We start from the raw sequence: 15,944 nt of genomic DNA on the forward strand, positions 1-15,944 counted from the left end.
ATTCTAATGTAAAATCTATCAGAATATAATTAATTCCAACAGTTTGCTTTGCTAAGAAAAAAAAAGAGAGAGAGAGACCGCACTTTAGAAATAGAAGCCACTGTTGTCTTTATAAAACACAGAATTGTGCTGCTGCTGTTGCTTGCTTCAGAAGAAACTGTACATTACAGCTGCTGGGATAATTTTACAATGGACTGGACAAGGTACAGCTCAAAGCAGGACACAAACACAAGTCTCATAGGGAAACAAATGCAAACAAGTACACAGCTGTGGGGCTCCAGGGACATTTCCCCATCCATGCTGGACTTGAGAGGGATAAAAAGTTTAGAAACTAAAGTGAAACCCAGAGTAGTCACACATGTCCACCAGATGGCTGCTAAGTGCAACATCACACACCAATCAGGTTGGACTGTGTGCACAGGAAAGTCATTTCATTTTTCCTTATTGCTACTACACCAGGGGAGTCAGTGCATTTGACACATTGTCTTTATTTGCACAATCCTTGGAGGGTTTCCTATTTGCCTTGTTAAAGAAGGAAATCTGCCTTTCCTCACCTTTAGTTGTTGTTTTGAGCCCACTGCCTCCACCACCTTTCGTGGGCTCCCGAACAGCAGCCAGAGGTTCTAAGTCAGTAGGAGTAGAGTAAGGGGAGAGCACCAACCTAGCCTCTCTCCCTGCCCAGGGAGAAGGCAAGTCCTAATAAATGGGAGAGAAGAGAAAACCAGAGAATCCCTTCTCCCTGATCAGCTTAGAAGGCCAAAGAGGAAAGAGTGCCCTGCATAACCCTGCCATGATCAGACTTTAAGAAGGAAGGCATCCCAGCTACCATCCAGGATTGGCCGTGGCCCAGCAAATATAAATAAAAATAATTTCCCCCTGATGTAGTTTCCAAAACTGCATCTTAGTCAGTTTGAAATGACTTTCTACCCTGAAGGGGAAGGACCATTCACCTTTCTTTGTTACACATAATGCCAAGTCTAAAACACTGTCCCACTAGCCTTGCAGATATCCTATGGGTCAGCTAAGAAATCATTGCGTCCCCTTGGCTGCCCATCTTGCTGGCCTCATTTACAGAATTCTGGACAAGAAAAAGAAAACTATCCAAAAACATCATTGCTTAGCCAAAGAGGAGGTTATACAGGAGCTACTGAGTAGATGGGAACCAGGAGCTTTTTAGGGAGGTTTCACACTTTTAGTTACCTTCTTTTTCAACATTAATTTAATCCTAAGTTCCCAGCAACAACAGCCTCATGCTTATCCCCAGAGGCCAGCCGTAGCACCTCGGCCCCAGTGAGTCAGGCTGGACTGGAAAAGTGATCAGTGAGCAGGGCTCTCCTTTCCCATGTTTTAGCCAAATTCTCTCCATTCTCTTCCCATCCCTCCTTCCCCCATGTCTATCCCTTAACCCTTCAACCCTGGATAGCCAAAAAGGTCAATGCTAGGACATCCTCAGAAAAGGGAAGCCCCAGGTAGAGAGAAATGAAACCAGATCTAGAAAAAGCAACAAGAGAAGCCGACTCCAAAAAGTGGACAGATGTGGAAGTTGCCAGAAGCCTTCCTGATTTCATGCCAGATGGGCAGGCCTTCTGCTACATGTTCACATAAGTTTGAGGGCGGTCCAACCCAGGAAGGACATCACTAGGCTTGGGAAGCAGATTCTTGGTCTTCTGCAGCCAAGGAGCTAAGCCTGACCTTGCCAGCTAACAGTGGGATCATTGTAGCCATGCAGAGAATTCATCATCACATAGGCAGATAGGCAGGCCAGCAAGCAAGCTGAATGAACAGAAAAAAATAAAACGAGGCCAGGGAAAGAGAGAGGAGGAAAAGGAAGGCAAAAGAGTAGAACAAAGGGACCAGGAGACTTGTCTAAGAGGATGAGGCTGGGGTCGCCCCAGCACTTCCTCTGAGCCTAAGTAAGAAGCACCACTTTAACCAAATCAAAGAAAGCCAAGCTTGTTGCCAACACCACTTCTCAATCTGCATGCACCACCTTTCGAAGAAGAAGAATCCTCAAGGTTAAGGGTGTTTTTCAAGTCTCAAAGATAAAAAGAAAGAAAAAAAGAAAATCACAGCAAGATGTCATGTTCTTGCCATTGCCCAAGCTGTTTCTTTTATTTATTAAATGGCATGTAAATGCCTAAAGGCTAAAAAATGCCAAGCCTCAGCTCAAGACCCAACTGGAGAGAGTGAGGCAAAGAGAGAAAAAGGAGAGAACACAAACTTGTTGCTGAGAGTAGGTGGCTACCACCAGCTCTCAATGGACATTTGCAAATGCTGGTGAATGACTGGACCTTCCAGGAATACTGCCCTGATCCCAGCCCCAAAACGCACCCGAGAAGAGAACCCTCAGAGCCCACTGTCCCAAGAGAGCTCCCCTCCCTAAAGGGTGACTAAACACGAAGTAGACAATATATGAAGGCGATGGACAGGGCAGATGGGAGTGTTGGCATCACTCTCTTAGGCACTTGTGTAAGGAATGTAGGCTCTCCAGTGAGCTGCCTCCTCCCAGAGCCCTCCATTCTGTTTTCAGCTGGGCTGTGCCCACAGGGCACCCCATACTGTTGCCAGTAGGAAAGAAGTAAAGGAAGAGTTACTCAACAGTCCTGATGCCTTCTCCATAATCAATGTTTGTGCTACGTTTAGTGAAGTTGCTGAACAAAGTAGCGAACCAGAACAGAACCTGGGATAGACTGTTTTGCATAGCAAATCTGGGTCTGTACAAGCGCTGCTGGGGAGGGGAAATGGTAGCTCTACTACATAGGCCCATATTCAGACCAGCCTTCTGCTGGCTGGCCTTGAGCCTGAGCTAGGTCTGAAGAGTCATGGCTTCATCACCAGATTGGGGTAAACCCAAGCCCAGGCTCCTCAAAAAGAGGAATTTCCACACTGAAGCTGCAACTCCTCATCCCAAGCAGTGGGACAGGAAAAAAGGAACAGTCGAGGAAAGAGGAAGCCTTGCTTCAAGGCCAACAGGCCCCAAGCTAGAACCCCCTACTTTTCCAGTTCTGCAAGACAGCCAAACCCCATCTCTACCCAGGAAGACAGGAAAAAACGAGAAAAAAAAGCCCATGCCATCCACTCACATGCCCTAGTGGGAAATCAGGAAAAAGTCATTTGTGTAAACAGAAGCAATAAGGAGCAGCAAAATCCCCCAGCCTATCCACAGGACACGCTGAAATCTGGGATAAGCCAAGCATCAGAGGATAGTCCAGAGGAGGAGATGCACTTGCAGGAAGAGTGCAGGGCAGTGCAGCAGAGGTGCCTGCAGCAAGAGAAAGGTATTATTTGCACAAAGGGTGGAGCCTGAGCCCCACGTGTGGAGATAACCACACCCTACAGCCAAGCCAAAGCAGGCCAAAGAAGTCAGGTATATAGTTCCTTTGATGGCTCAATGTTTCTGGGATGTAAACTCACTGGGCATGGGAGGGATTTAGTTCCAGATTTTGGCAATAGACTCAGGTTATGGTATAAAAATAATGTTTAGTTTTTGCTTTTTTTCCCCCTTATTTTAGACCTAAAGATACCTGTTGTAAGTCACCCCAGTTAAAAAATATTGAAACATAAAGAAGCTTGACCATCAGGGAAAGAAGCCAAGAGTGGGAAATGCTATGAAAGTTAACTCCAGACCCAGGCAGGTGGGGAGAAAGCGGGGACAAAAAGAAAGGAGACATAAGTGGAAAGGCCAGGGGCCAGTCATCTCAGCAGCTCCTAGACTTGTCATGTCTGAAAGTGCAAATGTCAATGGATTTTAACCATCTTGAGGTCGTGATCTTTTTAAAAGCTCAATGAATATGGAAGTCAATTCCTTCAAATGCAAAATAGCTGGCGCTCTGGCTGGAGGCCTGTTGGGTACAGGGTATTTCATCCCAACCTACCTCCTCTCCCACCCCCACCCCGCCCCCACCCCCCAAAAGGTACAAAAGGTTGCAGTTCTGCAGCATTACCATTACAGGGAAGGCACTGGTTACCCACCAGCAGGCGGAAGGAAGACAGGGTCGTGTCACTTCAGAGCTAAGTGCCATAGTGCCTTAAGTCTTACTAGGGGCTGGATGTCTGTCAGGTGTAAGGTGGGGTAGAAAAGGTGGAGAAAGAGGAATAAGGGAAAGGGGAGTGGCAGCTGGGGGAGGGGCAACCAAAATCATTAGCATTAAAAATCTTCCTACAGGCTGGATTCTCAACCCATTAAAACATCTAGTATCCTAAAATATTGATCTGCATCTGATTTCGTTTTTCTTCTTAAACAAATCTAGACCTTTTCTGATTAAGGCTCCTAAAAAATCCTTCCCTCCTCCCACCCACTTTCTCAAGCCCCTCACTTTTCCATCTAAAGTATCAAACCCAAACCTACCAGCTTTTGTCCGCAGGGCTGCAGAGCCGACCTTACCAAGCTGTCAGGCATGAGTCTTTAGCACTGTGAGTCACATGAGACACCTGTGTGTATGGTGGGCACCGCTGCTGCCTCTCTTGGTCCAGTGGGTTCAGGGCCAGATGTGACAAGATGGGGTGAGGGGTTGAGGGCATGAGGTGAATATCAGAGATTTCTGGCTGGTGGTCTGGCTTACTGGCCCTGTTCCCCACCCTTTTGCCCCCTCTGCAGAAGGAAACAGGGCCTTCTGCATTCCTCCCTACCCCACCTCCCTCCTCCCTGCTTCCTCTGGATTTGGGCGGCACAGCTCTTGGGGCTTGGAAAGCTTTCTTCTATCCAGTGAGGTAACAGCGTTCTGCCTTCAAGCGAAGTACATGGTGCGCAGAGTATCCTGGTGAACCTGCACGGCTTTGGCCAGGGCCTGGGGGTCCCGCCCATTGCTCTGCCCCGATATGTGGCTCCCCTCTCCACTGAAAAGGAAAAATGAAAGAAGTCCTTCCTGGTGAGCTGAGCTGCCACTAACCCTTCCCCCACCCCTAGGGTGCCAATTCCCATACCAATTAAGAGAAAACCCCAACCCAGATTTGGGCTGACAAGCCCCAGAACACCAAATTGGACAATCCTTGTTTCCTTCTACCCAAGGAAAGTTGAGAGGGTCTGGTACCAGAGGCTGAAGCAAAAAGGAAGCCAGCCTGATTCCAGGCCTCACCTGTCATGCTCTTTGTCCACTAGGTGGTATCGTGCCCGGAAAGCCACCAAGCGGGCATAGTAGGCAGGTGCTGGAATTGAGACGGAGCGTGTGCATCGTACGTAAGTGTGGCACAGCTGGTACGTCAAGATCTGGAGCTCATCCGCTGTGAAACGGTTGTCATCCCAAAGGACATAGTAATGGGATGGTCGGCTGGTGCCCTGGGAAGATAGGAAGGTGAGGGGCCCCAGGCTGAGCAGACGGGATGGCTGACAGTAAGGAACAGGATTACCATTATGAGTATGGCTGGGTTGGAAGGCCCACCCATGAAAAGGCAGACACAAAGCCACCTTTGTCATGAAGCACCCATTATATGGGCAACCTGACTGAGATGCTGAAAGTACACTTAAGTTCAAGTGCACAAAGGGCTTATTAAGAGAACAATCCTGATTTGAATGCCACTCAGTGATGAATGATATATTCTAGAGGCAATGGGAATGGTCAACTATCTTTGACCCACTGGATACCCCAGGACATAGCCCAGCTACCTGGATGCCTGCGTGGCTGCACAGATAGAAGTCAAACTCAAATGGGTGGGTGATGTTGGTGTCCACAGTGGTCCCAGCTGGGATGTTACCACTCTTCCCAATCTGTATAGAAACAAAGACAACCAAGATCCCAAGACCTGCCTGGCCCTAACTAGGGCCTCGACTCAATTCTACCCTGACTACATCAGAATCCCAAAAGTAAGGTAGAAGTTGCTGTTCCCAGAGAGAGGTGCTGGGCGCTGAAATAACAGGCTTCTAAAGTTACACAAACCTGTGTTTAAGTGCTGCTTTCACCATTTATTAGCTGTGGGATCTTAGCAAGTTATTTAACCTTTCTGAAGTTAAACTGGAGATAATAACTGTACCTACCTCACAGGGCTGCTGTGAGGAAGACGCCTTGCACAGTGTCTGGCACACAGAAGTTCAATAAATGGAAGTTCCCTTTCCCATCTCTGGGAGCTGGTCTATATATGGGGTCTATAGGCCAGGGAGCTAGGAGGAGGGAGATCAAGTATAAGGGAAGAAGGGAAGGCGGGGAGAGGGGGAAACAAAGGAAAGGAAGCAGCAGAGAAAGGACCATAAGAGTCAGGGGGAAGAAAAGTGCCAGGGGCGATGGACAGGCCAAGGACTAACCCCCAGATTTCATTTCCACAGCTCCTTTCATACTCAGAGAAGGGAGACATGACCAGGGAACAGTGACTTCCTCAATCCCTCACTCACTCGCTCATTCTTGTCAGCACAAAAAAGGCGGGTGTGATGGCGTTTCTGCACCACAATATAAGTGATTCCGGGCTGGTAGTCCTTTTCCAGTTTGATGCAGGCATCACGAATGGCCAGCAGCTCATAGTGGAGGATCTAGGCACAGGGTGAGGAGGGAAACAAACAGACATACAGCTCCTCTTGAGTTCATTCATCTTTCTGAACTAAGGGTTTGCCACTTGTTATACGGCTTTTTGTTCAGCCTCCCTTTATAAGCTGACACCCAACCATTAGCGAGGATAAGCCCTTCCTACCAAAAATCAGCCTTACAGAGGCATACCTCAGAAATATTGCAGGTTCAATTCCAGACCACTACAATAAAGTAAGTCACATGAATTTTCTGGTTTCCCAATGCATACAAAAGTTATGTTTATACTACACTGTAGTGTATTAAGTGGGCAGTAGCATTATATCTTAAAAAAAAAATGAAACAATGTACATACCTTAATTTTAAAAATACTTTATGGCTAAAAAATACTAACCATCACCTGAGCCTTCAGTGAGTCACAGCAGTAACATCAAAGATCACTGACCACAGATCACCATAATAAATATAATAATGAAAAGTTTGAAATATTGCAAGAATTACCAAAATGTAACACAGAGACATGAAGTAAGCAAATGCTCTTGGAAAAATGGTGCCGACAGACTTGCTGGCCGCAGGGTTGCCACAAACCTTCAATTTGTAAAAAAGACAGTATCCGTGAAGCACAATAAAGTGACGTGCAATAAGACAAGGTATGCCTGTAGACAGTTCACCTGCTATGTTCCTATAAAACCTAGCTGGGAGGCTTAGTATCCACAGAGAGCACTCACCTGGTTCCTATGCATAGTGAGACCTAACATCAAGACACAGAATAAAGGTTCACAGAAAAATCACAATGTCCAGAGCAAGGACAATTTTAGGATCAGGAGGAAAATGGGCATTCCCCATGGGAGCAGACAGGGTTGGGACCACCACCAAAGAGTAGACACAGAGTTCAGGAATGGCTGTAGAGGGAGTAGATAAATTCAGTTCTATAAAAAAAGCAGAATCATAAGAAAACAGACTAGCTAAAGAAGCCACAGGTGAAAAACCACAGCCAGTAGCTGCCTAAGCCTTGGATGTCAGATACAGGGAGTAAAAACTATCTGGTAGAAGTAAATAGAATTTAGAATCAATTAGAACTAAGTTTAAACCCCAAGCTTTATCTAATTTTATTACTTTGAGCAAGTTACTTAACCCCTTTAAGTCTCATTTTCTCCACATTTACTAAAGTTACTAATAAGATCATCCTCACAAAACTGTCCTGAAGACTAAAACAAATAATTAAGTGGAAGCATAAAAACCCTGCTGCTGCGCTGCTGCTGCTAAGTCGCTTCAGTCGTGTCCGACTCTGTGCGACCCCATAGACGGCAGCCCACCAGGCTCCTCCATCCCCCGGATTCTCCAGCAAGAATACTGGAGTGGGTTGCCATTTCCTTCTCCAATGATAAAAACCCTAATAGGGGCTTAATGACTGCTGACTGCTTTGCATAAGCAGTTTGAATTTTAACCCTAGGCTACGTGAAGCCACAGGACATCTCTGAACAGATACATGTTATAAATTTATCTGGTACTTTAGGAAACACTGTATGACTCGGAGGAAACTGAGCATAATAGTTAAGAGCATGAACTTTGGAATCTCACCAACTTGTTTGAATCCTAGCTCCACTGCTTATTAGCTTGGATGACACTGAAGAAATCATTTAACATTTTCAAGCCTCAGTTTCATCATGTATCAGGTGGAATAATAATTACTTCATAGGTTTCTTGTATGCACTGAATAGAGCACATACAAAGTGGTTAGCAGAGTTCATGGCACATAAGATACCCAGTAAATGGTAGTTATATTACTTTTTATTAAATGGTAGAAAAGGAGATCAGTTCAATATACTAGTCTGAACAATAAACTATGAAGGCTTAGCAGGGAAACAGAATGGTAAGAACACTGTAAAGGTCAATAGCAGTGTGGCCACCAGATCAGCAGGATCACTAAGAATCTATTAGAGGTACAAATTTTAATACCCCATCCTAGAATCACTGAAGCAGAAATTTTAAGAGTGGAGATCTGCAAACTGCTTTAATAAGCCCTTCAAAAGATTCTGATAGATGCTAAAGCTGGACAGTGAAGTGAAAGTCGCTCAGTCGTGTCCGACTCTTTGCGATACCATGAACTATACAGTCCATGGAATTTTCCAAGCCAGAATACTGAAGTGGGTAGCCATTCCCTTCTTCAGGGGATCTTCCCAACCCAGGGATCAAACCCAGATCTCCCGCATTGCAGGTGGATTCTTTACTAGCTGAGCCACTAGGGAAGCCCAAAGCTGGAGAACCACTGGTCTAAAGAATCAGTCTTCAACATGAACTAACTAGTAAACATGCAGTGAGAGTCTTTTATTACAAGAAGAAAGGTCTATCAATGACTGTACACACCATCTCTCAGTTGGGATCTCTGCTTCCAAGCCTATTCCGTTTAGCAAACCTCCGTAAGTAGAAGCACCTCCCAGTGCCACCAGCTTAAGAAAGGGAGCAGTACTCTCTGCTACCATTAGGCCCTATGGCCTCAATGCGAAGGTTTTCTTGACCTATTGTGAGCCCTACCTGGGGAAGCTGGCCTTCAGGAACCCCATCTCGGTAGAAGATGATGCGGGTAGGCTTGAAGCGCGTGGACTTGTAGAACTGGATGAGCAGCTCACGTACCATGTAGGATAAGTCTTCAATGATCTCCTGCCGTGGTCGCTGTACCCGCACAGTAGCACAGTAACGGCTGGGGTGGGCATCCATGCTGCCTACCACCTGATAATCAAAGAGGCAGGATCAGCTCCTAAAACCTCATACCCTCCCAACACTGTTAGTTCTGGGTTTGGGGAAAGACCTCTTGAGGGGGAGGAAAAAAACAAACAACCTAAGAAATCGAATGTGTAGGTTTTTCGGATTCAATAGTCCTGGTTTCCATCTCTGTTCTATCACACACATGGAAGTTATTTAACCCACCTGATCTTCTTCTTCCTCTTCTCAAATGGCGATAAGAGTAACACCTGCTTGCAGTACTGTTGTGGCACACGTAAGTCATCATGCACAGGACCTCTCCCACAGTAGGTACTTGCTAAGTTTGATTTCCCCACACCTTACAGAAGGGCATGTGATGGTTCAGCACTATTAGCTCAAAGAGTGACCTCATCTAAAAACAAGCTAATCTTTTCTTCAAGTGCTAATCTACCCCAGGAACTACAGTGAGCAGTGTTCTTGTGGATGGCAGGAACAACATTATTTTCTAAGGGGACAAAGGCCAGAGACTAGGATGGATGGCCACAAGGAAAAAAAATATAAGCATAGTGTAGGGCTTCCCCACATTACTGAGATAGGCCCAGTCTGCCTAGAGAAACATGAAGGTTCAAGAAAAAGAAATGAAAAAGAAGGCCTGGTCCCATTAGTCAACTGAGAAGCCCTGTGAGACAGGGAGCAGAGCTGTCAGGAGAGGGATTAGGGGGCTATCTAATCTACTAGATGGGTCAGGGGTACAGAGAGAGTAAAAATACAATCCCAGTAACTAAGTAATTCACTTAAAAGGCATTTTGGAGAGGAGATATGGTCCTTCCCATATCCCAAAAGTGGGCACGGGGAGAAAGAGGGAAATTCAAACACGGAACAAAAGTGATGGAGACATAACCAAGTCTCTGGCCCCAGTCTACTGCTCTCTCTGAAAAGAAGGTATCATACAGAGTTAGCTTTATTAAAAAACCAAGGGACTGGTTAATAGGGATGATCAGCTGAAATAAAAAGATCTTGTGAAGGGTCAAGCACCAGAGTTGAGGGAAGGAAATCAGGTGTAGTCTTGGGGACTCAGAAGAGAACCTTACGAGGAAGTTGGAAAGTACCACTCACTGCTGTGATAGAAGGTTTTTTCCCATCCCCTGCTGGTGGGTGTGTAACATCTGCTCCCAGGAATATCACTGGTTGTTGAAAGACTGCAGAGCTAAACAAGGAAGAGAAAACAAATGGTGAGGAGTTGGGTCTTCTTTTCCTGGTACCATCTAGCACCCACTTTGGTCCCCTCTCCCTTGTGGCTCACTCTGCCTGGACAGTGTCCTATCTTTTCATCAATCTCCAGTATATTACCTTGCTTGACAAGGGCAAGTAAGCAATAGAGTTCATACCGCTGGTGTGGGACTAGGATGTTGTTAATGCCACCAAGTTTGACATTGATCTTCAGGCAAAGGTTAGACAGAGTCTGAGGCGAGGTCTTGACCACGTTCTTCACTTGCACACACTGTGTAGCCATTCCCAACAGAGTATCTCCAACACGTTTCACTTCAGCTATGAGCAGGGAAAGAACTGATTAGTGCATTCAACAAATATTTACTGAATGTCTACTTGATTCCAGGAAGTATATGAGGTGCTAGGGAACACAATGGTGACCAGAAACACATAGGGTCCCTACTCTTACAGTGCTTACTATCTAGTGACTAATTTTAAAAATCATAAAAAACATAACAATGATAAATGCTACAACAGGAAACTTCACAGAGCTATGACACAGAGAGCATATGATATAGTGTAATAACCTAGCCAGGAAAGGATTCTTCACTGAACTGAATTTAAAGGTAGAAAAGACCTTACAAGGGAGAGAGAATATGGAAGAGAGCATTCCAGGCCAAGGGAAGAGCAGGCAAAACACACTCTGATAGGGGACAGAAACACAAACTGAAGAAACTGAAAGGTCAATCCAGCTATAAAGGAGAGCAAAGGAACTGCCATGTGAGAAAGAAAGTGGTGATTAGAACGACCTAGGAAAGAAACGAGGGTAGTTTAAGAAGGCAGTTGTCAGGATGGAGAGAAACAGATTCATGAGACTATGTAAGGGAAAATAATTTTATGGATAACTTATGAGTTTCTAGACTTTTGTAATAGAACAGACAGATCTTAAGTTCTTTTTGAAACATTTTGAGTTTGAAGTGCTTTTTGGTCATCCCAGTGAGGATATCAATCAGGCAACTGAGTACAGCAATTGGAAGTTCAAGAATAGTCTGAAATGGAGATGTAAAATATGACATATTTAGGTACAGGTATGGCACCCCACTCCAGTACTTTTGCCTGGAAACTTGCATGGACATAGGAGCCTGGTAGGCTGCAGTCCATGGAGTCGCTAGAGTCAGACACAACTGGGCGACTGACTTCCCTTTCACTTTTCACTTTCATGCATTGGAGAAGGAAATGGCAACCCACTCCAGTGTTCTTGCTTGGAGAATCCCAGGGACGGGGGAGCCTGGTGGGCTGCAGTCCAGGGGGTCGCACAGAGTCGGACACGACTGAAGCAACTTAGCAGCAGCAGTAATTGAACACATGATCTTGAGATCAACAAGGAAGAGAATGGAGTGAAAGGAGAGGGCTTAAACTCGATTCTTGAGGAGCTCACAATACTTGCAGAACAGGAAGAAGATGAGTCTGCAAAGGACAAAAATCCAGATATCTAGGAGGAAGATCAAGACAGTGTTGCAGCATGAATACCAGGGAAGAAGAGAGTGTTTTAAGAAGGAGTAAGTGTTCAACCAAGTCAAATGCTGCTAAGAGGTAAAACGAGGACCAGAATTTTGTGACACCAAGGCAAAAATTAATGGACAGAGGCAAAAACTGTTTTTGGTAATATCAAATACCATGGAGGAAACATGGGATCAATAAACAGTACAATATATTTTCAATGGGAGAAATTTGAGACTGTTTAAAAAGCTAAGGGATCATTTCTATCTCCAAGAGATACAGTCAGAAGGAAACCAGTGTCTGTTGAGAACATTCAAGAAAACCAAATAAAATTCATAAATCATCTTTCTGAAGGTAGTAGAGAGGTGCTAAGACAAAAGAACTGGAAGAGCTAACACTCCAGAGAGGATGAGAATCTCACAGAGGTGAGCCATCTGCTGTAGCTGCTTTGCCCTGGGTACATTTGCTGATTCTAGATGTGGGCAAGAGGCTGGAATTCTAGGCTTTGCACCAAAAGAGGAACCAATGCCAAGGGACAGAGAAAGTAACAGCCATTTCTGGCAAACACAAGCTAGTTCTAAATGTGAAAGGTTAAAAAAAACATTTAAAAGAAAACACAGACTAGTATCTTCGTGACCTTAGTATTAAACAGGACTCAGAAAGTATTAGCCATAAAGGAAAAATATTGATAAACAGGACTACATTAAAATTTTAAATTTCTGTTCAACAAAAGAACCCATTAAGAAAGTAAAAAGGCAAGCTATAGATATGTGTAGTACACATCATATTTAATAAAGGAATTATAAAGAACATCTAAGCCAATAAAAAAAGAGAAAGACCTGAGCAGGCACCTGTCAAAAGAGGCCAGTGAAAGAGCCAATAAAAATATAAAAAGATACTCAACCTCATCAATCACCAGAGAAATCAAATTAAAAAGCACAATGCAGTATTAACAAACATCCATATAAATGGCTAAAATGAAAGTGACAATACCAAGTTTGATAAGGATGTAGATAACTAGAACCCTCATTTTGCTGCCGATGGAAGTATACATCTGTACACTTAAAAGCCCTCCTAGTTACACACCCAATAGAAATGGGCACTATATTCAAAGGACATGTACAAGAATGTTCACTGAAGCATTATTTATAACACTAAAAGCCTGAAACAACCCAATTATGTCCATTAACAATAGAATGGATAAATACATGTAAATTGTGTTAAAATCATATAATGGAAAAACTGTAACAAACTATAATTAAACAAACACAGACAAATCTAACAAACATAATGTTGAGTGAAAGAAGACAGACACGTAAAAAGGTACATGATATATGATTCCATTCACATAAAGTTCAAAGACAGTCAAAACCAATCTATGGTGTTAGAAACCAAAATAATAGTGGTTATCACTGATAGGAAGTTGTAGTAATCAGGAGCCTGGGATTGTGGTAATGTTTTACTATCAGAACTAGGTACCCCTGCTGTGACACTGAGAATTCACTGAATTGACCACAAAAGATCTCTATATGTATATTATACTTCAATAAAAAAATTACATTAAAAAATTATATCAGCTTAGTGGAGAGGAAGGAGTTAAAAATACTAAGGACAGGATGAGGCATATTAGCAGATTAGAAATGGAAATGTGACATTGTCCTCTTATACTTTTGGGACAATTGTAATGCATGTGGACCTTGTTTTGACTACCACTTGGCCTCTCAGGAAGGATGGTGAAGGATCTTTCAAGGAATCTGACAGCTCCTCTTATGTGCAGGCTTAATTCCTAGTCAAATGCCCCCATTACCTAAGTGGTATAATCAAAGAACATGTAAGTGAAAGAAACCCAAGGTCATGATCAAGGTATGAAGCTGGAGAGAGGTATAACATGACTGAGCCCAGGGTAGGGAAAACTCTCTGAGTAACACCTGACTTCTCCAAGCATGCCACACTACACTACACAGAGAGGCCAAAAATACTGGATTCTCCCTTTATGGAGGGAACCAGAAACATGGCTAATTATTCAAGGCAATTCTCCTAAAAAGCATCCTTATTTTCTAACCAAGGGACATCAATTTAAGGCCCAAGAGAGATGTGGATTGGAGATCAACCAACTGTCATAAGTACTGAGTATCATGTCAGTGGAAGGCTCTACCTTGGGTATGTATGTACAGAGGGAAGAAGATTTGGAGCAGAATCAGATCCACTCCATGCTCAAAACAATTAATTAATCAGCAACCTGATGCAATTTCTGGATGAAACCAGAAAGGTAGGATGACAAGATAAAGCTTCCAGGAATAAATACATTTAAATTAGAATTTGAAGGATAGAATTTTAAGGGCAAGGTGGGGCATAAAAAGAGTAGACAGTCTAACCTAAAATCACAGTCTATCTCTTTCTATCACCTTATCCTTCCTTTACTTTCTTTACACCTTTACCCTTTCTTCATAGCACTTCTTGTCTTGCTCCTCGACTGCAATGTAAACTCCTCAAGGCACAACTCTTGTCTTGCTGCTGAAGTCCTAGCACCAAGATATGGCCAACACATGGTAGGCTCTAAATAAATACCTGCTTGGGAGGAAAAAAGACTAAATAATTAAGAGCTTCTGATTTCTAGGCGTTGGAAGTTGTGCTTGCTTGCTTCTATTTTGCTGTTAATCTGTATCACATTGAGACCAATGACATGATGATTTGTGCGTAAGGAAACTGGGATTACTCCTTGCAAGGTGGCATTACCAGAATGAAACCTAACCAAAAGGCTGTCCTACTGGAAAAATACAGATACTACTAAAAGCAAATAAAAAAAGTATTTAGATATTTCAGGCAAAGGCAAATGATGTTAAGCAAAACCAGAGACTGGAAAGCACAGAAAGAATGTGCATTTGGAGAGCATCTACTAGGTCACAGACCCTGTGTTAGATGCTGTCTTTTATATAATTAATTAATGAGGCTGAGAAAGGTTAGGTAACCTAAGACAGTAAACTGGCATATTCAGGATTAAAATCCAGCTCTACCTAATTCCAGAACAAGTGATCTTTCTGGTATATGTAGCAAAGACATGTACAATATGAAGCTGAAAAGGTTAAACTAAGATTAGGCCCCCAAAACTTCTATTTTGTGAATAGTGACTAATGAAGGTTTTTTTTTTTGAGAGTACCAATCACAAAAAGTCTTATCCAGTAATCTATACAAGAAAGACTTTAGAAGAAATGTTAGAATTAAATTGAGAAGAATGGGTGGCGAACAGGGAATACATCTTAACACTGTATTAAAAAAATAGCATTAGAGGTAAACAAAGAGAAGACAGACTGCCCCCAAAGTTTAGATAAAGGTACCCCGAAGCAATTGTGATACCAACGAGAAGAGCTTACTGGTAGACACAGAAGACAAGCTACTAAGAGGCAGTTCACCAAAACACATTATAAAAGCAAAGGGCACAACTGTTTTATCCACGAATGTATTCAGGATCTATCAGCGTTTCTTGTCATACACAGTAGGTAATCAATGAACTCTTGTGGAAGGAAGAAAAGTCAAAGGAAGAAATAGGAACTGCAGAGAGGTCAGTGTTGAATGAAGATCTTAATAATACATGATAACATCTAACAATAGTTGATGACTGAAACAACTGAAATGTATGAGAATTTCACGAGAATGAAAAGAGAGAAAAAGAGGGCAGAGTACAGAATTCTGGAAAATGCCAGGCATTCCTGGTAATTACAAAAACAATTAAGGAGAGACAGGAGAAAGTGTCAAGAAGTCAAGAGGAGAAAGGTCATTGGTGACCCTCTGCAGAGGAGGTTTAGGAGACTGGAAGAGGTAAGATAAATGGAAAAAAGCTAAGCAGTAAGTGGCTGGTGAGGAAGTGGGGGTAGAAAATGTACAGAACACATTTAAAAACTCTTCAAGTTTTTTTTTTTTTTTTTCCTTGAAGAAAAGCAAGAAAATAGGAAGAAAAAAACTAAAGGAGATGGCATGACTGTGGTAATGCATTCTAAAGATGTTTTAGGGTTAAAGTGTCCCAAAGGTAGCAGAATGAAAGAGAAACAAAGAGTACACATGGGTTAAATAAGATTAGAGGAGAGA

The 15,944-nt window shown here is 43.3% G+C and overlaps 1 protein-coding gene across 4 annotated transcripts in view; it reads right to left on the reverse strand.

The window, feature by feature from the left end:
* Positions 1 to 83: 83 nt before the first annotated feature.
* Positions 84 to 15,944, reverse strand: part of LOC102406024 (protein argonaute-1) — a 54,658-nt gene continuing 38,797 nt past the window's right edge. For all 4 annotated transcript variants that reach the window (XM_044945261.2, XM_025289091.3, XM_006051554.4 and 1 more), the window contains 7 exons: positions 10,541 to 10,700; positions 10,269 to 10,359; positions 8,985 to 9,179; positions 6,323 to 6,457; positions 5,603 to 5,704; positions 5,076 to 5,275; positions 84 to 4,836 (listed from right to left, as the gene is read on the reverse strand). In XM_044945261.2, the coding sequence (XP_044801196.1) occupies positions 4,728 to 4,836; positions 5,076 to 5,275; positions 5,603 to 5,704; positions 6,323 to 6,457; positions 8,985 to 9,179; positions 10,269 to 10,359; positions 10,541 to 10,700 (992 nt within the window). In that variant the 3' untranslated portion in view covers positions 84 to 4,727. The remainder of the gene's footprint in view (positions 4,837 to 5,075; positions 5,276 to 5,602; positions 5,705 to 6,322; positions 6,458 to 8,984; positions 9,180 to 10,268; positions 10,360 to 10,540; positions 10,701 to 15,944) is intronic.

The sequence above is a fragment of the Bubalus bubalis genome, chromosome 6 (assembly GCF_019923935.1).
Source record: "Bubalus bubalis isolate 160015118507 breed Murrah chromosome 6, NDDB_SH_1, whole genome shotgun sequence".
NCBI lineage: Eukaryota > Metazoa > Chordata > Mammalia > Artiodactyla > Bovidae > Bubalus > Bubalus bubalis.